Source organism: Falco naumanni, chromosome 4 (assembly GCF_017639655.2).
Source record: "Falco naumanni isolate bFalNau1 chromosome 4, bFalNau1.pat, whole genome shotgun sequence".
In the NCBI taxonomy this organism is placed as follows: domain Eukaryota; kingdom Metazoa; phylum Chordata; class Aves; order Falconiformes; family Falconidae; genus Falco; species Falco naumanni.
The window spans coordinates 102772428-102795575 of NC_054057.1; the positions used below are offsets into that span (position 1 = coordinate 102772428).

The 23148-nt window shown below is 47.1% G+C and overlaps 1 protein-coding gene across 5 annotated transcripts in view; it reads right to left on the reverse strand.

Moving 5' to 3' along the window:
- The window catches only part of FLNB (filamin B), a 73799-nt gene that overhangs the window by 22816 nt on the left and 27835 nt on the right, over positions 1-23148 (reverse strand). For 3 of the 5 annotated variants that reach the window (XM_040589248.1, XM_040589252.1, XM_040589247.1), the window contains exons 5-28: positions 20588-20706; positions 19711-19788; positions 18696-18858; positions 17239-17436; positions 15392-15529; positions 14056-14182; positions 13362-13498; positions 12798-12991; positions 12329-12442; positions 11650-11793; positions 11179-11302; positions 10759-10919; positions 10086-10176; positions 9659-9828; positions 7372-7489; positions 6390-6652; positions 5561-6158; positions 5156-5329; positions 4616-4778; positions 4083-4243; positions 3063-3230; positions 2362-2451; positions 1385-1508; positions 958-1114 (exon numbers count right to left, since the gene is read on the reverse strand). In XM_040589248.1, coding sequence (XP_040445182.1) covers positions 958-1114; positions 1385-1508; positions 2362-2451; positions 3063-3230; positions 4083-4243; positions 4616-4778; positions 5156-5329; positions 5561-6158; positions 6390-6652; positions 7372-7489; positions 9659-9828; positions 10086-10176; positions 10759-10919; positions 11179-11302; positions 11650-11793; positions 12329-12442; positions 12798-12991; positions 13362-13498; positions 14056-14182; positions 15392-15529; positions 17239-17436; positions 18696-18858; positions 19711-19788; positions 20588-20706 — 3974 coding nt within the window. The remainder of the gene's footprint in view (positions 1-957; positions 1115-1384; positions 1509-2361; positions 2452-3062; positions 3231-4082; positions 4244-4615; positions 4779-5155; positions 5330-5560; positions 6159-6389; positions 6653-7371; positions 7490-9658; positions 9829-10085; positions 10177-10758; positions 10920-11178; positions 11303-11649; positions 11794-12328; positions 12443-12797; positions 12992-13361; positions 13499-14055; positions 14183-15391; positions 15530-17238; positions 17437-18695; positions 18859-19710; positions 19789-20587; positions 20707-23148) is intronic. The other 2 variants (XM_040589251.1, XM_040589250.1) reach the window with 1 other exon arrangement.

Genomic DNA, 23148 nt, shown 5'->3' on the forward strand with positions numbered 1-23148 from the left:
ACCCCATTCTGTATTTTATGGCTTAACGTGGCCTGGGGTACAGGATAAGCTGCAACGGACTTGAGATTTTAGGTACAGCACAAAAGAGCTTACTTCTTTCAGGAAGGCTTGTCAAGTGTTTGACGTTCAACAGCACAGAACGAGAGGCAAACAAACGCTGTGAGGAGGATCACCTACGCACTCCCACCACGCAGGACTTGTGGAACTTGATTTCCAAAGCCACAGCCAGGCTGGGAGCTCTGATAAGCATTTTGGATCCTTTAAGACCACACTTGCATGCCAGAATAAAGGCGACTGCTTTGCTGCACCTGAGCAGACAGTGGGACAGCATGGGAGCAAGAATGCAGAAGGGCAAGTACAACCAGCCATGCGATGACCTAGGCATGCCATTGCTGAGAAATGTGCTTTATGGCCCACGAACCAAAGACCTTTTTGCTGAGGCCACAGAGTCCAGGCACCAGAAATTTAGAAGAGCAATAACAAAGTCAAATAAAAACATTCCTGTAGTACCTCCCATAAGCAGCTTAAGATTTCTGGCAACCTTGAGGGAGACTTGTTTGTTGATTTAACATCATGTAATACTCAGTGTGGATGTTATCTCATGGCCTTGCTGAACTACGCTGCTAGAAGACTGTCTCCACTTCAAATTCCAGCACTTGCGTTATCTGACAAGCAACTATTTATCTCATTTTGAGCATCTGCAGAGTGGAAGGTTAACCAAGAGCCAAATATAGCATGGGGTGATGACAAAGACAGAAGTCTCATAAGAACAGCCTCAAGAGCTTTACAAATGCAGAGTGCAAGACTTTCCTGTACCAGAGCTTAAGGTCCAGTCAGTAGCCCAGTCTCCAGGGCACGGAGGATGTCAGGGTACAGCTGTGGATGCTTCCAACGGGAGCCACTCATGCCCATCTAGAACAATGAGTTTCTACTCTGCTTGGTTTTGTAGTTACTTACAGTGATCTGTACAGCCAGAATTCCCTGCCCAGCATCCTTAGCATCCACAGCAAACTCCACAGGCAGGCTGGCCGGTATGCCGTAGGAACTGAGACCTGGTCCACTTGCTGTCACTTTACTGGCATCATACGTAGGAAGCACCTTCACCTTGAAGGGACTTAAAAGGGAAACCCGTTATTGCCCCCTCCTCCTAGGCCAACAGCTGAGTCACCACAGTACATGCTGGGGTGGGGGGACACCTCCCCTGTAGCCTCTCTGCTGTAGGTGCAGCAGCCTCAAACTACCGCGGAACCCTGGAGTCGCACAAGGAGCTGCACTGGTTACGTAGAGAGGACCACAGCTACCCTTAAACGGTGCTCGTGTGCTGGGAGGGCACAATTAGGTCCTTAAATCTTCAGTTCATTTAAGTTTATCTCCATCAACTTACCTGCGAGGAATTTCTTCACCAGCATATTTGACAGAGATCATATAGGGTCCCTCCTGCATAGGGGTGTACACCGCCGTGTGGGTGCCATCTCCGTTGTCTACTACATTAACAGGCCCCACAACTCCTAAAAAAACCAACAAATTATTTTCTCAGCTGTGCTATTAAAACACAATTCTTCACCAGCCATTTGCTGCACAAAGCTCCAAGATGCACTGCCCGTTTATCATTTGCAGCAAGCTAAATTTCAATTTTATTTTTTTTTAATGAAGGCAATGGGCATGGATCAGTGATCAGTTTCCCTTATTTTGTATTCAAGAGCCACTGACTTGAGACAGATTTGTTATCCACCACTCTCTGCGCTCCCATCTTCTTGCTGTAAACAAAAACTGCCATGAAAATACTGGAGAAAAAAATCTGCCTTTCTGTACAGTCCAGGTCAAAAGCAATTGCTCAAAGTACACTGAAGATCTTTAGAGAAAGAAAGTGAGTAATGGTGATAATTGCCTGAACTGTCATTTACAAGATTACATACTGTTACTGGGATTCACTGCACAGAATTGAGCCCTAAAGCCAGTTGGTGTGTAGCATTCACCAACCGTATCTTTCACAATCAGGAATTTGTGATTCACAGATCGCAGTTTGGAAAGGCAGGCTCACTGCCTAGGCAGGAGAGCCCTGCAAGCTGCCAAACTCCTAAGAAAGCAGGATCAATTATTTCAATTTGCATTAAGCTGAATCTACAGCAGATTACATGACATATCGGTTCAGATCAACACACAAAGCAGCCTACAATTACAAGTTGGCTTTAAAACACAGGAAGGATTAGCAGTAAAGTAAGCACAGAAGAAATGTATAGCTGCCATGCAAAGCTTAAAAGCAACACCACTGGTTCCCACTCCCTCCTCCAGATGATTCTTGCTGTTGCCAATTGGATTTCCAAGAGCCAAAATTGCCAGCAGTTAGTTGAGAGTCCAAACCTGTCTGAGTGTCACCCTCTCGATCACCTTTAAAGAAATCCGAAATCACTTTCAATGGGGAGCGCCATCCCTGGGAATACGCCTCATCCGCTAAAATTAAAGAACGCTTACCTGAGGGGCACCCGCATCAGCGTGGCCTGATGCTCGAGTGGGGAAGCAGCTCTCGCCTCCTAGCAAGGTGAGACTTGCAGCCAGAAGGTAATTGCTGCTGAGGTACCGTGCCAGCAAGATACAGCTTCCTAGGTTAATGCCAACATCATCAGTGCTAAAGCTTGAGGGCCTTGCTGCCCCTCTGGGGACCACTGAGCGGTTCCACCAAGTCTCAGAGACTCTGCAACCCAGTGACACAGGTTTCTCAAGTCATCACTCACATGTGAGACTCTGGATCTACTTTTTGATGTCTAAATCTAAGCCACCGCTGTTCAGCAGTGACAGTTACTCAACGTCACTTCTCCCAGCCCTGAAGATTAGGATAAAGCCAAAGACACTGCCCAAAGCAGCCCTACCTAGGACACAGTTCTCGTCCTTTCACAGTAGGACACATGGGTCAACTGCCAAGATGCACGTGCCAGATGAACAGCAACAGAGGGAAATGTTCGTTCAAGTGGTATATCACCACCTTCGCAAGCAGGGCCAGGACCACATTACCCACCCAAACACAGAGCCAGGGGCACAGCTGGATGGAGTACTTCAGTTCTTACCTCTGGGTCCTGCCACCACCACTTCAAGGGGTGCTACTCCTGCCTTGCTGGCGTCTACGGTGAAGGACTGTGGGATCTTGGCTCGAACAGCTGTTCCCAGACCTGGTCCTGCTATCTTCACCTTGCTGGGATCCACAACATCCTTCACAGGAACCTTGAAAGGACTGCCTGGAAGTTAACACAGCAAGTGTTCAACACCACAGAGTTAACAGCTACGGGAAATCAAAGATCTTTGTCCCCACTTTTCCTTGGGCTTTTTTATTACTACCCCTCAACCTTGGGCAGGAACAACAGCCTCCACCTTACTCCTCTGCTTCTGCAAAAGCCAGAAGCGTAATGACGGTGCTTCTCCATTTTCACTGTCTACTCAACAATTCAGTTGTGATCCAACCGCTTCTCACACCTCAGGAAAAAACGCATGAAAGAAAACAGATGTGCAAACAAAGTGCCACGCAGGCCACTTGTGAGGCTCCTCTGTAGAGGAACGAAGCCGGGTTAATTAGCATTGATAATATACAACTGTGGGTTGGCTGATGTAGATCAGGTGCAGCTGTGACTGGTTCTGTTAAGTGGTTGAGAGCCAATGGAGAGAGCAGCCGAGGAAGAAGAGGAGAGAGGAAAAGCAAGTGAAGAGGGAGCAGGCCCTGGATGAGGTGAGGAGAAGGCAGCAGAGGGACTGGCATGAAGAGTATGTTGGTATGAGATAGTAAAAGACCTTATTAACAGCTTGATAGTTTGGAGAGTGCTGCGACACTCCTCCACATCCCCACTGAGGCCATTTCAGAAGTGTGACGAGACCGCAGCCCTTCCTCAAAACTACCGCACCACAGCACCAAGGGCTCTGCGCCTCCCTACCGGGTGTGAGGAACAAACACCACCGCTGTTCCTGCCTGAATGCCCAGGAAAAATAGAAAACCAAACCCCAGCACCCATCCTGCAGCACGAGTGAGATGCAGCCAAGGTACTGAGTCCTCAGCTCAGCACCTTCCCTCATGAGGGCCACTGAGCAAGAGTTCTTACCAGGAATATGCTTGCCCCCGTAGGTGATGTTAACATCGTAGTCTCCTGGAACGTAAGGAATGTACTCAGCACTGCAGCTCCCATCCTTGTTATCTTTACAGCTAATTTTAGACTCTGAAGGTCCTTCAACAGTTATTCCAAGGCCACCAATTCCTGCTCCTCTGCAAGACAGAAATGCACATTGTTAGAATCACCTGCTTCTAACAGCAGCTTCGTAGTCTCCACATGCTCTGGCTGTATTTCCAACGCAGTAATCTGACTTGTAATGTTCAGCCTTCAGCACGCTCTGGTACGCAAAGCTGTTCAGCATAACCTCACTTGCATTGCCATAGCCTTTTATCCTCAACCACTATCAACCCCTAATCTCTGCGAGCGAAGTGCTCAGTACACGGTGAGGCAGCACACAGCAATCAGGAGGACACAGTTTGGCCTTTTCATAAATATTTGTACTGGATTTAGCATCCTGCATCGCACAGCCCAATACACTCCTTTCTCCCTCGGCTATTCCTTAAGGATCAAACAGGCCTGGTTACCTGGTGACAACTGAAAAGGCGTTTGGCTGATTTGTGAAAGCTTCTTTGAGTCCAGCTCCTTGTGCCTTCACATGTGAGGGGTGGCAGCCCTCTGTCACATTCACTCTGAAGGGACTGTTTGGCACAGGTACACCGTCATACGTTACACTGACTGTGTGTGGACCTGTTAAAGAGGAAGAAAACGTGTCCTGAATTCCCTAAATATTCTCATCAATTAACATCACTTCTACAAGATGCTACAGACTTAAATGTCAGTATACGGGTAAGAGCTGCCTCCTAAATTTCACAAGACTTCACTGGTGTTTCGCAACCAAGATGCCATCTACACACTGTTCTTCTGAAGCCAAGTTACTGTGAAAGTCAATTCTTCCAAGTTAAAATAGAGCTAGTTCCTGCAGAATTAGCTCCTCTACTGGCAAAAACCCTGCTAAGATGCCAACAAGTTACCGGCAGACCTCAGCAGTTTGCCAAATAAAAGTGTCAGAAGAGCTGCCTGCTCTTGGTTTTCCCAAGTTAAAAACCCAACAAACCAGAGGTTACCTTTTTCAAACGGCGTGTACTCTACCAAATACGTTCCATCAGCATTGTCTTGGATGAGACAGTCCGTGGGGGAGCCGGATGAGTTCACAATCTGTGTCCTGATGTGGTCACCACCATCCTTCGTTAGAGGTCGAGCATCCACACTGAACTCGGTTGTAGCTTCTCGGAAGACGTCTGCAGGATACATTTTGAAGAGTCACTTCAAGAACTACATTTATTTCCAATGACAGAACATTTTGTGAACCAGCACAATAAACAACTCATTTGGGAACATAACGAAACACCCTCGTCTAAGGGTCACGATGGGAACATGCAAGGCCGCTACAATTTTTAATGCTCAGAATACTCTGTGCAAGATAAAGGACCGCAAGTCTTACAAACTCTGATACCAACAGTTGTTCTTACCTTCCCCTTCCACTCCTGGCCCAAACACTTTAATTCTGCTTGTGTCCACAGCTGGTTCCACTTTGAGCCGAGCTGGAAATTTAGGCACTTGCTCTCCTCCGTATCTCATCACGATCGTGTACATGCCAGCCGAGAGCGGCACATACGTTACAACATAGGTCCCGTCTTTGTTGTCATCGATCTGGACCTCTGCTTTGGAACCAGCATCCGAGACCACATCCACCCGCAGGTCCCCGGGACCCGCCTCCGTGCAGTCAACGTTCAGCAGCCCTGCCTCACCTACTTTACCACGTTCCAGACCTGGGCCCGTGGCAATGACTTTAGAGGCATCAAATGGCATTTCAATGTCTGCCTTAAATGGCGAACCAGGAATGTGAACGTCTTCAAAGAGGATGTTTACAAAATACTCTCCAGGCTTTGTAGGCAGGTAGGAGACAGAGCAGGTTCCATCACCGTTGTCTGAGCATTCAATTTTAGCTTCACATGGACCTTCTACCGTCAAACCCAAACCTCCAGTTCCTGCCCCTTTGGTATCTATCGTGAATTGGGCTGGTTTTCCAACAAGACCCCCTCGGAGACCTGGACCATGAGCTTTTACCTGGAAGAGAATACACCACACGGGATGCTTGCAGTATTCTTAATTAGTTCAATGTTTTCTCAAATAGTGTTACAAGAACGACTTCCATGAGTCACAGAGCCCACACAAGGAATGACTCTGCGCTCTGAGTAAGGAAGTTCCTGGGTCTGGTTTGGCCAAAACCAAGCCAAGCCTCATGCAGTGGCCCACAGTTCAGTTCCCAGGTTGCTGTTACAGCCCTAAACCACTCACCTTGGAAGGGTCTGGAGGCAGCATGGCCTCCACAGTATAGGGGCTCCCTGGGATTGGGTTGCCATCATAACTGACGTCCACCACATACAGTCCTTCTTCCCTTGGGATGTACTTTGCAGTGCTGCACTCCTTACCCAGAACCGGTTCCACCAGACACGGCACAGCTTTCCTTAGAGGACTGGAAATATTAACATCCAGTTTACCCTGCCCACCAGCTCCTTTGGTGTCAATTACAAATTCCTGGTCCTTTCCTACTTCCACTCCTGAAAAAGACAAACCCCTTATTACTATTTTAAGCACTCAGCATCAGACAATGCTCTAAGAACTCTCTCATGCACATACCACTGAGGGAGCAAGCACTGGCAGAGCCCTGCTCAGTCTGCATCCCTCTGCATGCGAAAAAACCTGCCAATCCAACCAAACCAAACAAACAAACAAGTGCTTCGGTTAATTTGAGCTACAAAACTTCAGTGCTAAACAAGCCTGTAAGACCTAGCCTGACAGTGTCAGAGGCTCATTTCAGGAAAGCAACAGCATTTCACAGCCCTAAGTTTTTCCACTTTTAGAAAACAAGGAGTATGAATGACAGCCTGCGCTGCAGCAGTTATATCTATTTCCACAAACAGCCCCCTAGCCCCAGGGAAACCAGATTTCATCAGCAGGTACCCAGCCCGGTGAAGAGTCCGGCTCTGTTCACCACAATGGTCTACACCTCAACACATGTTTTGTCCACATTGCTGTGTAATCTTTGCCAAAAAGAAGAAGAATAATAAAAAATCTAAATTGAAATTCAGTCCTCAAAAGACCCAGCTAAGTCAAACTGGTCAAGCTATAAAGTTGGAGCTGGTTGATCCCCAACAGCGGCAAGTAAAAACAAGATTGTCTTGCCCACTTGTGTTCCAGCAGGACATGCTGGCTATCACCCAGGTTCAGGCAAGACTTCAGAGGCAGGCGATGGGGCTTCCAGCCCAGAGGTACTTACTGTTTTCGAGTGCACTGACTTTAACTTTGTTTAGGTCCAGCGGAGCAGCGACGCCCACAGTGAAAGGGCTTTTGGGGATAGGATCACCACCGTAAGTTACCAAAACCTTCATCGGACCCTAGTTGGAGAATTTACAAGTTAGATCAGTTCCTCACTTCACACAGACACACTCGCATCCAGGCAGTACATAACCACTTCAACTAATCCATTTCAGCTGACCACAGCCAAACTTACTGGTTTATGGACTCTCAAGCTCTCATCCCACTGCAGCCCTTCAAAGTATTAAACGGTCTTTATTTAACACAGGAAGAGAGAAAAACAACAGTTCTTTCCAACATTTAATTAGACTGTATTGAAGCTGCCTGGCAAAACCTCTGGCTCCGGCTGGCTCCCACCCTCCCAGCACTCAGACCCAACAGCTGAATGAATGTCCCAGTGCTCCAGACCAGGTATCCCCTTTCCACCACATGGAAAGGCCAGGCCAAACCCAAGCCTCCAAAGAGGCCGTATTATTACAGCATCTGAAATACCAGGGGTTTAAGCTCTACAAGTCAGAAAGATTAATGCTGTTGTGTATTTTGGCTGGAATACCACACAGCCATGGCAAGCTCCAGCCCACGATGTGTGCTCCTTTTATTCTCTCCTACCGCAGTCCATATTTTAGCTATAGTCACTATATTTGCTTATTTTTCATTCTTGGCCGGTTCAGCTCCCAAGTGAAATAATCATGGATGTTTCATGCAAGCTAGTGAATAGCTTCCATGATTATTCTTGGTTGTTTTTAGAAAACACACACACGGGTAGCTGTAGCAACACCACAAGATAGATAAGGCTTCGTAAACAGCATTAAACCAAGGCTCCTCTGCTGCTGACGCAGTCCCTCAGGAATTTAACTACCTAGTCCATCCTCCCCCGGATCTGAAGAGTCCAGTCTCACGCGTAAAGCTACTGCTTATGAACCAGAGAAAGACAGAGTCCAGGAACAACCTACATGCTCACAGCCTGGAGGGACATCAAGGCTACTTAATTACTGTGCAGTCTATTTTCGTCTTCTCTTTTTAACCATTGCTTTCCTGCCACTGCTCCCTGCAAGCATCTCCTCTAAGTCCACAGCTCCTCCATGACCCAAGGTAGTTCTCCAGATGGGAGACCCAAGTAGGAAACCTGGTTTGTGCATCCTGGCTTGTTTCGTTGCTGTTTTTCACGTGAAACATAGCAATCTGATACTGCTCACACACGAGTGCGCATGAAGTTCAGATGACTTTGCTCCCTTCTGCATAACCAACCCTGACTGAACAAGCTAAAGCTTCTCCAAACAGGCATGCCAGCCACATCCTGAGATCATGCAACTGCTTTATCCAAAAACAAATGCTAGCTTTATGGTGCTTCCAAGAATGCTAATCCAGCATTGTCAGATAAATAATGCTGCAGTCCTCCATATCAATCCACTTTTACACAGCTACATTCAAGGAAGCTGGTGCAGATGACCGAGTAGCTCATGTGTTTGTTCAGCAGAACCAGAGCAGCAAAACACTTTCATCTCAGCACTACCACACCTACATCCTCAGAAATACATGAGATTCGTGCATTCTGGTGTTTAATGGCCCTTTACCAACATGCAAGCACAGCACTAGGAAGAATACTTCTACTTATTAGCAGCTCCACTTTCAGCTCTTTAATGGCGTTGCTAGGAAGCCTCTGTCTGCGAATCAAAACGAGTTAGACTGAAATTTTTTCCAACCCAAGGGCAAACCTCAAACACAAATACTTTGACGCGTTTCATCTGCAGCCCAGCTTCCCTTCTCAGCACCAACCCATTCACTTTCCTACTGGGGAGCTGCTGCACCATCACCGAACACTGCGCGTTTTGCCCCTGCTCTGGTTTGCACTTACAGCAGCCTGCTGATCGGCAGCACATCCCAGCCCTGGCTCTGCAGGACCGTGGCAGCCCAGAGCAGCTGGGGCAGGAGCCACCTCCGTTTCAGACCCTGCAAAGGTTCACCACCTGCTTCGACTGATGAGCTGTGGAATGACCACGAGCTGTGCGCTGCTGCTTCAACAGCTCACTTGTTCCCAGAAAACAGTGACAAGCTATTAGTAACTACACACCAGAAAACTGCATTACTGCTTTCTAGTCCCTATTGTCCTGCAGGCTTTAGGGATCCTGGGGAACAGGACACCCTGGCAAGTCTCATCTGCTCATTTATCCGTGCACAGGCACCAGGGAGGGAGGTCATGGCACTACAGCAACACGAGCCATTCACTCTTGTACTCCTACAGGACCTACCTGCTGTATTGGAGTGTACCTAACAGTGTGGGAATAGTCGTAGTTGTCAATGATATCGAGATCTGCCACCGCCTCTCCGGGCGCTGGGCTGCTGAACTGCACATCCAGCGGTGCCTTCCCAGCTCCCTTGGTGAACACAGTGAAATGTGTTGGCTTGCCATTTTCCACACCTGAAGAAAAATGTTAATTCTAATTTATGCAGAGCTCACACAGAGAAACTCTTCCCAAGAAGCATTCGGTGCCTACAAAGCCCAGTCAAGCAAAACGCCCAGGGAACAGAGTTGTTTCCAGCCACCTGCCCTGCCCTGCCCCACCCCCCCGCTGTATCCAGGATGGCATCGCAGAGATGCTCAGCCAGGCAAGTGGCTTCCCTGCAACAGCCCCTCACAGTCCAGCACTGGCCACACCAGCTCAACCCAGCTCTCACCAGTTTTGTTCAGCCCAGGTCCCTCAGCTTTCACTTTGCTGGCATCGTGCGAGGGGTCCACTTTAACTCTGAACGGGCTGGCAGGAATTTCCTGCAACAGAAACACAGCTCTAAACCTCATCAGGTCACTCGTCACTAGCCAAAACTAGACAGGCAATCATTTTAAGGTAATCCTGCTTTAACTCCAGCACCATCTTGTGTAAAATGTCACCTCACTTAAACACTCTGCTCTGCCTTACTAAGTAGTTTCCTTCAAAATCTAGGGCAAAGATAACAGCTGAACAGTTTGCAGGGGCCTCTCTCCCTCCTTTTTTTTTTTTTTTTTTTTAAGGAAAACTTTTTTCTTATTCCCATGTTCCTTGGAAAGTCACCGAGGTTTTCTATCCTTGAGAAAGCAGCTTTGCCCCATCACTGAGACCATGCTCATCGTGCCAGCTCAACACACCACATGCTTGAACTTCAGTTAGCTCCAGCCAAGCCCTCTCATTTGTTTACCTTCAAGAACTACAAAAGTGTTTCTAGAAACAGTGACCAGACAAAGCGCACGTGAGCTGAAATGGAAGGAGTCAGCTGTAAACCACCACAGCCAGCTGTGAACTGGCACGTGCTTGGTGATCAAAGGGCAGATAAACTGCCTCCAGAAACACCAGGCTGTAAAATGAAGATTACAAACCTCTCCTGCGAAAAGCACTTTAATAGTGTAGCGTCCAGCAGCAGGTGGTGCGTACTTCACTGTGAACGTGTCATTAGCATTGTGGATGATGTCGAAATCTATGTCTTCTTCCTCATCGCTGACTACACGAGCATCGCACTTAATTCCAACGCTGACATCACCTAGGAAAAGCAAACGGACATTTTCCTAGTGGACAGTACAGACGTTGCAAGCCAAACAGCCAGCACATTCCTATTTCCAGTAGTTGTTCAAGTCACCACATTAATTGATGTAACAGATCACATCGCAATTCACTGCGGTGTTCTGCTTCCCAAGGTTTTTCCACGAAGCAAGGAAAACCAGCCTGAAACAGTACATAATCCCTCCCCTGGCATGACATGCGGTTCCTGATACCACAGCTACAGCTCAGCCCGCCTTTACCTTCTCCTGCATCTGTGCAGTCAACAGTGAAGTGGGTTGGCTCATTCGCTTTCAGGCCAGTTCTCTCCACACCAGGTCCAAACACTTTCACTTTCTGAGGATGACTCCCTTGACCTATAAGGACCTACATGGATTCACAAGAGCCAGAATCACACATCTGTGTCATGCTCAACACCACCGTCATGTCAGAGCTTTGCTTGGGGGAAGGCTACAGGAGAAGACTACCAAGGTAAGAGTGAATTGCCCTGACTCCCCCGGGCTGAGCTGGACTGACAGGAGACCTCCAACACGTGAGCTTGTCAAAACAGAAAGCTTTTTTCAAGTGGACTGATTGCTAAAAAACAGGGAGCAGAAAGGAACACCTCCTTGAAGTTCACAGAATGGTTTTATCATCTCAGTTGTAACGACAAGTAGTTGTGAGCATGTACATCCTGCTTGGCTAGAACTAGTAATATCCACCTCCGTACTTACCCTAAACGGGCTATTGGGCACGTTGGCTCCTCCCCAGACAACAGAAATTGTATGTTTGATTGGTTTAACTGGGACATAGGAACAGACAAACACACCATCAGGCTTGCTCTTTATCTGAATATCAATGGGGTTTCCTTCTCCATCCTAAAAAGCAGTAATACAAGCAGAAGGTACAGGTACTTTAAAAATGTTTGTGTAGTTTGAACAACCCAAGACTGTTCCAAAATGCATTGTGGGTTTTTTTCGCAGAACTGCAGCTCAGAAACACTGAAGAAACACGCAAATTACACTCCTGTAAATCTTTCTCATCTAACACTTGCTCATTCCTAACACCGTCCTACAACACATATTTTAACAAGCTCGTCTGAAAGTCACAGGCTCAGAGACACTTCAGGTGCTTCCAAATGACAACTCTAGGAAATTACAGCTTGCTTTGCCAAGGAGACTCCAAGTACGGAAGCAAAGCCATATATTTCATACACCAGGGAGAAGTCACCTTGTCTTGAGTCAGGTTTGTTACCTGACTACATTACACAGATCAAAGCGCAGAGCTTTGAGAGAATTACACATATGCCCAGAATTAAGTGGTACGTAAGCAAGCAGAAATACTTAAGGCATTTTCTCAACAGCATTAAAGCCCTTCTGCTGAAGTTTCACCTAGCTGCCTTTGGCTTTTTACCTGCGCATACATCTTCAGAGGTGCTTTCCCGGCATCCTTGGTTTCAACTGTGAACTCAGCAGGATTGTTCACTATACAGCCAGTCCTCTCCAAGCCCGGGCCATAAGCCTTCACCTAAAAAAAACACCCCAAGAGTCTTAGCTTGCAGTTCAGGAAGAGAAGTAAAACTAAGCCATTTATTTCTAAAGACCTTCTCCTTCCCACAAAACCCATGAAGCATGGGATACAAGTAGAGGCTAGTGTGAAAGTTGAGAATCTGGACTAATTCAGCAAGTTGTCATTGCATTAAATCAAAACCACAACAGTGTTATTAGAAAAAGCTGAGTAGTATCTGGCTGGACCACAGCAAATTCAAGAGCTTTAAGCAGAGGTAGCTTAAGAGTCAAGTCTGTCACCAGAAGCCCTCAGAAACATCTCTACCATTGTGATATCAAATACGCGTTACGCCATACCATAAGGTATACACCACCTTATCCGGGTTGAAGTCTCCTGAAGCCGGTCGGATGAAGGCCATGTAAGGGCTGTCTTTTATGTCCTCATCATCACACATGATGTGCACAGCATATTCACCAGGCTCTTTGGGCCAATACTTCACATCACAGGAGCCATCGTTCTTGTCATCACACTCAATTTTAGCCTGAGAAGGGCCTTCTATGGCGAAGCCTGCAACAGGAACAAGGAAGTTCCTCACGTTAGGTTTGTGGTGGCTGCTAATATAACCCCACTTCCCCAAATTGCTTTTTATTAGCCATAACCACACATGATGCTCTCTATTACCCTTCTTCAACAACATGGGAGAAAATCCATCATTCCTTTCTGGATCTCATCCCACAAAACCACAGATTAACACTCCTTATCACACACTTTCCTATCTCTAGGACTTGCCTTTGATGCTCTGATAAAAGTTTGTGTTCAGACCAAAATGTCTTATAGACATTTTTTTTTTACTGCTGGGAAAGCTGTTGTTTCTCATGAGTTTGTTGCTAACATTGCAATACATAAGTATTTCAGGCACACAAAGTAATTAACATACCAAGAGAGCCAGCTTCTGTGCCAATGGATTCCACCACGAAGTCAGCCGATTTGCCCACAACCCCCTCATGCAGTCCTGGCCCCCAGGCTCGCACTTTCTGAGGACCTGCTTCATGACCCACTTGAACTTCAAAGGGACTACAAGACAAAAGCAAAGCATGGGATTAGAAATGAGGACAAATACAGCATCCACTTTTCCCCCCAGGCATTTTAATGAGGCTTTACATTGGATTTTCCAAATTAATAGATGTTATCATGTGGTGGCACAATGCCCAGCAGACTGTCTTTCTGGCAAAGAGGTCATCAACCCATTGCGTGCTTACATCTTGCACCCACAAATCCCGAGTGCCAAATACCTGGCTTGCACTGCTTGTTGTAGCCCTGGACACTAAAATAACAGATCCCTCCAGGAACTCACAGCGAAGTCCAAAACACACGATCCACCAAGTTTTATTGTGTTTTGTAGTCATCTTTTTGGGTTCAGCATGATCGATGCGAATCACCCTTCAAAGCTTTACCAATATAAGTATCTACAGCCTGTTTTAAGGCTGTGGCAAAACTGTCACAGCAACTGCTTGCCACTAACTTGTCCCTCCAGAGTTTTTTTTTCAAAGGTTAGTGTTGCTTTAAAAGCCCACCAACTACACAACCCACCGAAGGGTACAAAAACGGTACCAAAGCTACTTCTAACTCACCTTTTTGGGATGTTGTGCCCACCCCATGTAATCGTGGCAACATACTTCCCTGGGGTAGCTGGATAATACTCAAATGCATATACACCATCCATAAAGCCTTTTTGTTTCACCAGCTCTTCCAAGCCCTCTGTTGAAAGATCAGTTCAGCATTAAACTTAACAGCTTCCATCCTGCCTTCAATTACTCAGACAAGTTCACGTTTTCTAGTATTTATTTTAGCTTGCAAGAATAAATTTCTTCCACCAAAAAAAAGAAAAGGTCAGGTTATAAGGGAAGTTAGTTCTAGTTGCCCTCTAGGACAAAGACAGCAAACACTTCCAGAAGAAATACAGCAGAAAGTATTTTAAGTTACCAGACTTAATAGGTTCCCTTGTGTTTTATTTTCTTAGTCTGCAGTATGATGCATGTCATATGTTAAAACAAAAAAGCTTAACATTTGTCAGACTTTGCAACCACAAGTATGCAGGGAATGCCTACTTTTCATTTTCTTCAAGATGAAGAATTTAGGGAGAAAAGCTTAATACACTAAAATCTACATTGATACGTCTGTTGCTCCCCCCCACCCCCAAGTGCATTAAGCCACACAGTCAGAGCACTGTGCGTGTGGAGGAGGTGAAGGCAATACAATGCACCTTTTAATACAGCCCCAGCTGGGGGGAGGTGACCAGCTCACAAGTACAACACAAGCACAGCAGCTCCTGGAGAGCAGCAGCACATCCACTGCCGCCGGCAGCCTCAGGAGCCACTGCGTGAGCCAGCGGCTGCCAGCACTCCCATGGCCCCAGCCTGCCAAGGTCCAGGCAGAGGGCCACGTCCAGAGCTCAGGACACAGCAAAGGACCCGGGGACAGATCCTGGCAGAAGGTCTCCATGTCAGCCTACAGCTTCCATTGACCCTTTCTTCCCCTGCTCACATGCCCAAGCATCCAGTGCAGCCAGGAGCGCTGCTCTGAGCCATTCCTAGCTTTACAAAAGCAGGATTCCCACCCTGCCAGAGACCCTGGAGTGTGACTTGCTCACACAGATCAGATGGAAGATGCAATGTGAACCCATAAAGCTTGGAGGCCACGGCAGGCAGACACGTGGATTTTCTGTTTTGCTAACTGATACGCATTAAAATGGAGACAACTAAAACCAGGGGTAGTCTTACCCAGCCCTGCAGATCAAAGCCTTCACGCTAGACAGCAAGTACCAGAAAATCCTTCTGAAATTCAGCTTTTTATGGTGACACAAGTCCCATCAGTTCCATCAGGCCACCACCTCCTTACTGGTCCTCCTTTTTGCTTCCCTACCTTCTCCAGAACATATCCACAGCACAAATTCACCCGAACACTTACTCGGTCCCTTTATAGTCACGCCGAGATCCCCACTCCCCGCTGCTCTCGTATCAACCTTGAAGTCAGCCGTTTCCCTCATGCGGACGCCCTTGGGCTGCAGACCTCTACCAGTGGCACGACAAGCGTTGGGATTGCAGGCTGCAAGGGAATTTCAGACATCAATACCATCTTTGATTCCTAACACAGATGTAGCCTAGCCAGCCTGGAACAACCTTTAGTTTAATGTTGACTCAGGGCAACCACAGCTTAGCTTTCAGCACAAGTTTTAAGGTTATAGCGTTAAGGCAGCCAGACAGGAGTCTGCCCAGCCGCTGCCTGTGCTCCATGGCTCCTGGGTAGCAGCGTTCAGGGCAGCCAGGCAACACTGCAAGGGCCGCTTTTTACAATTAAAGCAAACGCTGAAGCCCTGTTGCTTTCTAATTTCATGTCGTTACCAATACAAAACTTTTACACAGCTATCACGTACAGATATTCACTGTACAAGGCACAACCTTCTTGATGCCTTTTGCATCACACTGCAGCACAGGGTGAAGTCTCCCCTTGCAGATAAGCCCCAGCGAACTGTGTTACTGTGCTGGTCTTTCAGAAGCACATGCCTGGAATAACTGCTATTAGCAAAGCAGAGTTCTGCACGTGCTTCGTTAAGAGATGTCACAACAAAATCCCAGTTCATCGCGGTTCACACTTTGGGAAGCAAAGCCATCGAGCCCTCTGCAGACCGAAGCAGCCATGGGTAGGGGCAGTAGGTTACATACTACATAAACTGAGCTTCAGCTTACGCTTAACCCCTTTACTCCAAGTGCCTCTCCAGGCCTGCAGAGTGGCTACATAAATAAGTAACGCACTCTTATGAACAGTTTCCATCATACAATCACAGCTATCACGTGGTCTTCAACTCCAGAGACCTGAAGGTTTTGAAGAGACTTACAAATAATCAAGAGTTTTCCAGCAGCATAAACCCAACATGCATTTCCCCAAAACAGGCCGTGCTTACAGCAGAAGCACAAGTCTGCCAAGCAGCTTGTTCGGTTTTGACTCATTTCAATAGCTTACAAGCCTACCCTCGCCCCTGCAGCAGCCAACATCACTGTGTGTCCTACTCAGGACAGCATAAGCAAAAACTGCGTGCCACCTGCTAGCTCCGAGAACCCGGTGGGAGCACCCAGGAGCGTGCCCCACGTGGAGTGGGAACTGCTTGTCAAGCTCTTGCACAACTGTGTCAGGCAGCTTGTGGTCGAGCCAGTTTCACTGACTGGGTCACATACCGCTTCAGCTCGCTTGCAACTTTCTTCCCCAACCCCAACAAAACCAAAAACCCTTTTGGCCTGGACAAGCCACAAGCTAGAAGCTTATGAAAAGCAAACATGACTGAGCATCCTGCACACCTCTTACCAACTAGGAAGCCATTAGCAGTGAAGTCCAAAATTCCACAAATGGAGGGTAGCTCAGGAGAGATGAGCAGAGATCTAAAAGCGTAGGAGCACGTAAGGATGGAACAGAAAGCAAGTTAGGTGTCAGTTAAGGAGGAAAACAGTAAATATAGTCATTTGAGGAACCGAGGTGGAAAACAGCAAGACACTGCATAGCTGCATAAAACAGTTAAAAAAAATACAAAAGGGCAGCTTAACATTTGGAGGTCTAGGCAGAAGGGAAACACTAGCAACAAAAGCTGTATTACTGTCAGAGAGCACTGTTTTCCCTTGCAAATACCCAGGTGACCCACTGAATCAGGACCAAGACACTGAAGGGTAAAGAGAACATCCAAGGCAAGATTCAAGCTTATTCTGTGATCACATCTAAGGAGGACAGTGGCCATCTACACTTAGGTGGATATTTAAAACGCATACCCTCTCCGACTAGAACAGTGCAAGGAGTCTTGGGAATTGCCTCCCCCGCAAAAGTCACTTTGACAATGTGAGGACCAGCTTGAACAGGTCTGTAGGTGCAACGGTAGACTTGGTTGCCTTTGTCTTCTACTGCAACTTCAGAAAGGCTTCTCCCCTGAGGATCCTCCACGTCCACAATCACATCACCCACACCAGCACCTGCAAAGGAAACAAGCCCAGCTGAGCCTTGGCTTCTCCACAGCAACGTGCACTGCGTTCAGGATCCCAGCCAGCCGTCCTCTGCTGCCATTTCTAGACACAGCCTAAAGGTTCAGCTCCTCCTGACAGCAACCAGACATTCAAGTGGGGAGGGGGAAAGACAGGATGATGGCGTCTCCATGAAGCCGCCAAACTGACAAGGCTCTGCTGCTCCAGCTACAGGGTTTCACAACACTATTATAGCCCTGAAAACACATACAGCCTGGTTTGCTACCACCCTGTAGCACCTCCGTCACAGACTAGCCCACGACTTTACCAGTCAGTTTGATCTTAATCTAAAATGCTTCAAAGCCTGAGAGAGCTGGAACAACGTGCAGGTTGGTCTGGACAAGGATCCTTCTCTGCTGGACTGCACATACTCCCTTTTGTCCAGACACCTGCTCCTCTCACATTTTATTCAACTCATCATGCAACACAAACAGTTTTCTAGCACTTTCAGAGGCCAGACATGTCTTTACATGATCCAGACCACTCCCTCTCCCAATTAGAGGCTGAACATAACACTTCCCCTCACTATAACCACATTTAATTTTACTTCTAAGCGCCCTCAGGCAGAAGGCAATTTAAAATATGCTACTCAGCATATTTCGGTGCTTAAATACTCCAAGTAACTGCCCTAAGTAGTTTCACATTGTTCTAAATGAATTAGCATTTGTAGCATCTTATTGACTCATTCCTCTAGGCTACAGCATTGGCCTAATAGCAGGCAACAAGTCATGTGATGGAGATGCCCTAATGAAGATAGTAGCCCTCTAATAACGACAACAGAGGTTGAAGACAGTTTGTCATTGAAGTATGAACTCAAAGCAGCACTGTGGCAGATTCTTTCTGTAAAGCTAAATACAGAACGTATTACAGTTTACTCACGGTTCATCCTTCAGAGGTGGGCATTTCACATTCCGGTTTAAAATGAGCTGGAGGAACAAACCAGCCAGGAACTTGCCTGCTGCCATTCAGCAAGCTCATGGCAAATTTCTGGGTGATGCTTAGCACCTTCTTGCCTCAGCTCAGCTCTGCACTTCAAACGCCCCATACACAGCTGAAGCCTCCAGAGCAGCCTGGTTATTGTTTCACCTCTAAACTTGATGGGGCTGCAAATCCTCATCCACTTTCAGTTTGTTTGTTTATTCCTACAAGGTTTAGGTCCTCCTCGTGTTCGAGGAAGCTGCAGGATTTTGGCATTTGTTCACCTTGCTTACCTGCTGTGTAGAGGTCAAAGTAGGTAGGCTTGTTGGCAATGTTCCCCGCTGCCTCCAGTCCCGGTCCCTTTGCTGTTACTTTGCTCGCATCTCCCTGGGCTTTGTCAACATTCACTTCAAACGGGCTCTTTGAAATGTGCTGCCCAGCAAACAGGACCGAAACCTAGAGACAGACAGCATCAGCTTCAACCCAGGGGGCAGAGGCAGAGCTCAGTGCCACCGCCATGCAGCCAAGCATGGGGTCAAGCACCTGCATTCCTAGCATGGAGAGCCTACACCTCAGCGGTGAGGGAGACCATCCATCCCACAACCTTCACCCTGTCCATGCAGTGCTGTAAGGCGGTGGCCAGCAGTTACACCACTGATCGCAGGGTCAGCCACACCAGCGGGAATGCTTGAATCTGGACATGCCGGTAAGAGGCAGATCACCATCCAGCAATGAAGTGGCAGCAGAAGTTGCATTTATCTTTTCAGGCTGGCTGTGGGGACCAGCCACTCAGGCAAATGTCAAGCAACAGGACCACCCAGCATAAACCTGCTTCTGCAGGCATCTGGGGACAGAGCTGAGTGAGGAACCTTCTCCACAAAACCCCTATGGTGTACAGTATCATCAGCAAAGAAACTCTTACAGAAACAACCTGGTACTTTCCTCTGCGCGTCTGTGACAACCCACAAAACTGGCTTCACGAGCTGCAAAAAGCGGCCCCATGTGAGAGGAGAGCCGGCTGCCGCACCCGATACCCGAGCGCCCACACACTTTTCCCCCAACACACCCCTGCTTCCCCCCGAGCAGGAGGCAGCACCATAGCCCAGACAGGGAATTAAGGCCACGGCAGGTTACCTTTTCTTCAGGATGCCCAGAGCAGTTATTATTTATTATTTTATATATAGATACATATACAAATTATATATTACACCACGAGTAAACAGGCAGCCCTCGGGGGCTCACATTAACAACCAGCAGAGCAGTGAGCACGTTTAGCAAGAGAATACTGGTTATTGACACACAACCTACCTTGTGAGGTCCAGTAACCCTGGGCACATACTGAACTGAATAGGTCTTGTTTTTGTCACTGGATGGTGTTATCTTCGCCTAGGAGAGAAAACACATCCATCATTGAGCTCTGCCTGCACACGCCAGCCTAAGACTTTCCTGGGTAGCACTTGATACTCAAACTAGATCCATATATAATATAGCAGATAACTATGTTACATATGGATATAGCAAACTATTTCCAGAGTCAGCAATGTGAGAGACTTGTTCCTGTGGGAGCAGGGATCCTTGCTACCTCCTCTTCTCATAGGGAAAAAAAATCCATTGATTTTGTCCTTACACGAGACAAAGCAAGCTACCTTCTTCCCAGCCCAGCCCTTTCCCTTGCTGCTAACTGCTCTGCTAAGGCAGGCCAAAACTGAGGAGACGTTAAGTCCAATGCACAGCTGTATTTTTCTGGAATGTTGTAACACGATCAAGTGGAGCACTTGGATGAGAAGTTTCTATAAACATTAAAACCCGCATTTTAACTCAAAATGATTCATGGCATCTAAATAGCTGCTTTAGCCATTCTTGCAGAATGAGTAAGGGCAGACAGCGATTTAGTGATGTGTGTTATCTAAAAACATGTCAGGGTGTACTTGGCCAGTCAGGCTAAAGCACTGCAACTACTGGACACTGGGGTTGTGTTCCAGACAGTGACTTTTTTTTCAAGTTCATCCAGTAACGCAATTATGAGGAAAAGCTTGAGACTTGCACTTTTGATAAGATTATTTTGCAACTTCTTTTTAGATTACTTATCTGTTAAGACCTTATTTGTAAAAGATGAAGGTTACTGCAAAAAAACTTCAGTGTTCAGACCAGCTTTACTCTTCCACACAAAATCTAAAAGACATACCTCCTCTCTGTTTCCTTCTGGATCCTCTATGAAGACCATCAGGTCTCCCTGCCCAGCACTGATGGTGTCTACCGTGAAGATGGCAGGCTGCTTCACCATGTTCCCATGAGGCTCAATCCCTGTGAGACAGACCCAGAGCGGCACATCAGCTGTTGCTACAAAACCCAGGAGGCAGTTTGGAGGCCACCCCCCAGCTGACGCACGAGCCCCCAACACCAGCTTCCCCAGCCCGCTGCACGCCACCTCTTCACCAGCTGCCCAGAGCATCGGGCTCACAACCACCCCTGCTCTTACAGCACAAGCGTTTTTAAAAATTGGTTGAATCACTGGTGCTTAACTCGTGTTAGGATCTCAGGCTGATGCCAGAACCCTGCTGGCATCCGGGTTCAGGTGAAAGCAAGTTCCCCCCCGTCCGCCCGAGCGATGCGCTGAGGGTCCCCCGCAGCCGGCACTGACAGCGCCTGGCCTATGTGCATTAGCTGCTCCTCACGAGCTGCTCTGCTTCGCACAGCTGAACGCTGCAATGGTGCTGCACCGCAGCAAGGGCAACCAGGGAGGCTGGAGGGAAATTTTGGGAAGCCTTTTGGTAAAGGCACTACCCTACAGCCAAGGGCAGAAGACTTATTTAAGCAAGATAGTTCCTACCCATCCTACCCATATTGATCCTAACAATCCAGTAAAGTGACATTTTACTCCATTACCAGAACTCTGCCATACAGACACCGCTCAGATTTATTACTCTTTGAAAGCCGCTCAAACTACTTTGCCAGAGTGAACACTGTACAAACTGCATGCAGGAACCTCTTCAAACCATGAAAAGCCTGCAATTCAGTGCCACTTCCCCTGAACTTTTTAGTCAGAGTTTCCTTGTTCCCCAGCACAGGGCCTGCTACAGCACGCAGTTTACCAGCAGGGTTTCATCATCTCCCTACACGTAGCCCCAGGTCACGACACCTGTCATGCTGGTGTCAGACCGAGTGGGTGGAAGAACTTCCCAAAGTTGCTGGTTCCAGACTAGCCTAAACATATATACCCTTCCGTCCCAGGGAATTACTCCTTGGCTTATTCATAAAACCGTGGGCACTACTGCTCCATAGCACAATTAGTGGAAAGTGCAACGTCTGACAGATTATAAAGGAAGTGGTTGTGAACAACAGAATTCCTAAACTTGTTTATCTTCAGAAAACAATAAGTTGAAAGCAATGCAAGGAAGATCATGTTTTTACTAGGAAATCTGAGCATTCTGATAAGGTGTTAACAATTGACATATTCATTCTTTCAAACTAAGCCCCAGATTATCATCTAGTTTAAACAGCTATAAATTCACTCTGCCTATCTTCAGCCCACCGCACAAGCTTTAGGGTCTGGTATTGGAGTTAAGTATCCGTCCTTCTGCAAGCACAACGAGGACTGCTCATCCTCAAAGGACAGCATCAGTCACTTTCTTAGCCTACGTTTCACCTCCTGGATTTTACTCTCTTAGAGGAGACCTGCTTTGCCTGGTTCAATGAGAACTCCCCATGCATTACTGATGGTCTGCACAACCCTGCACAGCACCTCTGCAGGCTCATTTCACATCAGGTCTACACACAGCTGCCCTCGCGGCGGCCAGGGTGCTGCACTGCAACCAAGGCTCATGTTAGGAGGTGACAAGCAACTTACACGGAAAAACAACAATAAAAAATGCTAAGACTGATCTGCTTCACACTTGACAGTCACCTTTTTCTGGAAGCATGAAGACCTGTTACTCATTCATCCAAAAGACCGTGCCCAGTTGGCAGCGAGCCCCTTGCTGCTGGAGTCACTGTTCAGTCCCGACACACCTTAGCAGTCAGAATTGTCAATAACATCTAGTGACTCTGCTTTGGTAATTCACTTTGGGAAAACATCAATCTTTCAGGAAGAGCCGCTCACCCTTTATAATTTCTATTACAATGGCTCCAGAGCACCGTACGCATGAAAGCAGAAGACAAAATAATTCCAGTTTTTGAAAGAGTAAGAACATGACTAAAGCCAGGCTTGACAGACTGAGGCAGGCTGATCAGTCATCTACACAGTAAGTGGAGTATAGAAGTCTATACATTTGGGGTCTAATAAATGTGTCTTATGTATCGTGGTTTGCTGTGGAAGGCACCAAGGAAGGGCATAAACCCAAGCAGGCTAAGTGCTAAACCCACTTCTGGCTATAGTGACTGCTCTTCAGTGCAAAGATAATGTCCATGTCCATTCATTCCGCTAGTTAAGTTTCAATGGAAAATCAACTTTAAAAAAAAACAACTCACATAAACCCAGAAAAAAATAAGAAAAGTTTTGTTTCTTCCCATTTCACTCTTGTACACCCAATTCTGGAACCCACTAATTCTAAAAATCTTGAAGGACCGATCGATAACAGCCCCCGGATTAAAAAAAAAATTAAAAAAAAATGGAATGGAGAACAAAGTGTAACACTTAAGTGACGTCTTGCTACATACCAAGCATATTAAAGGTAAAAATCTGTTATTCATTTAGTTGAGATCATATTCCAATCTAGAGTAGAACCACATCAGAAGTTACAGGAAATT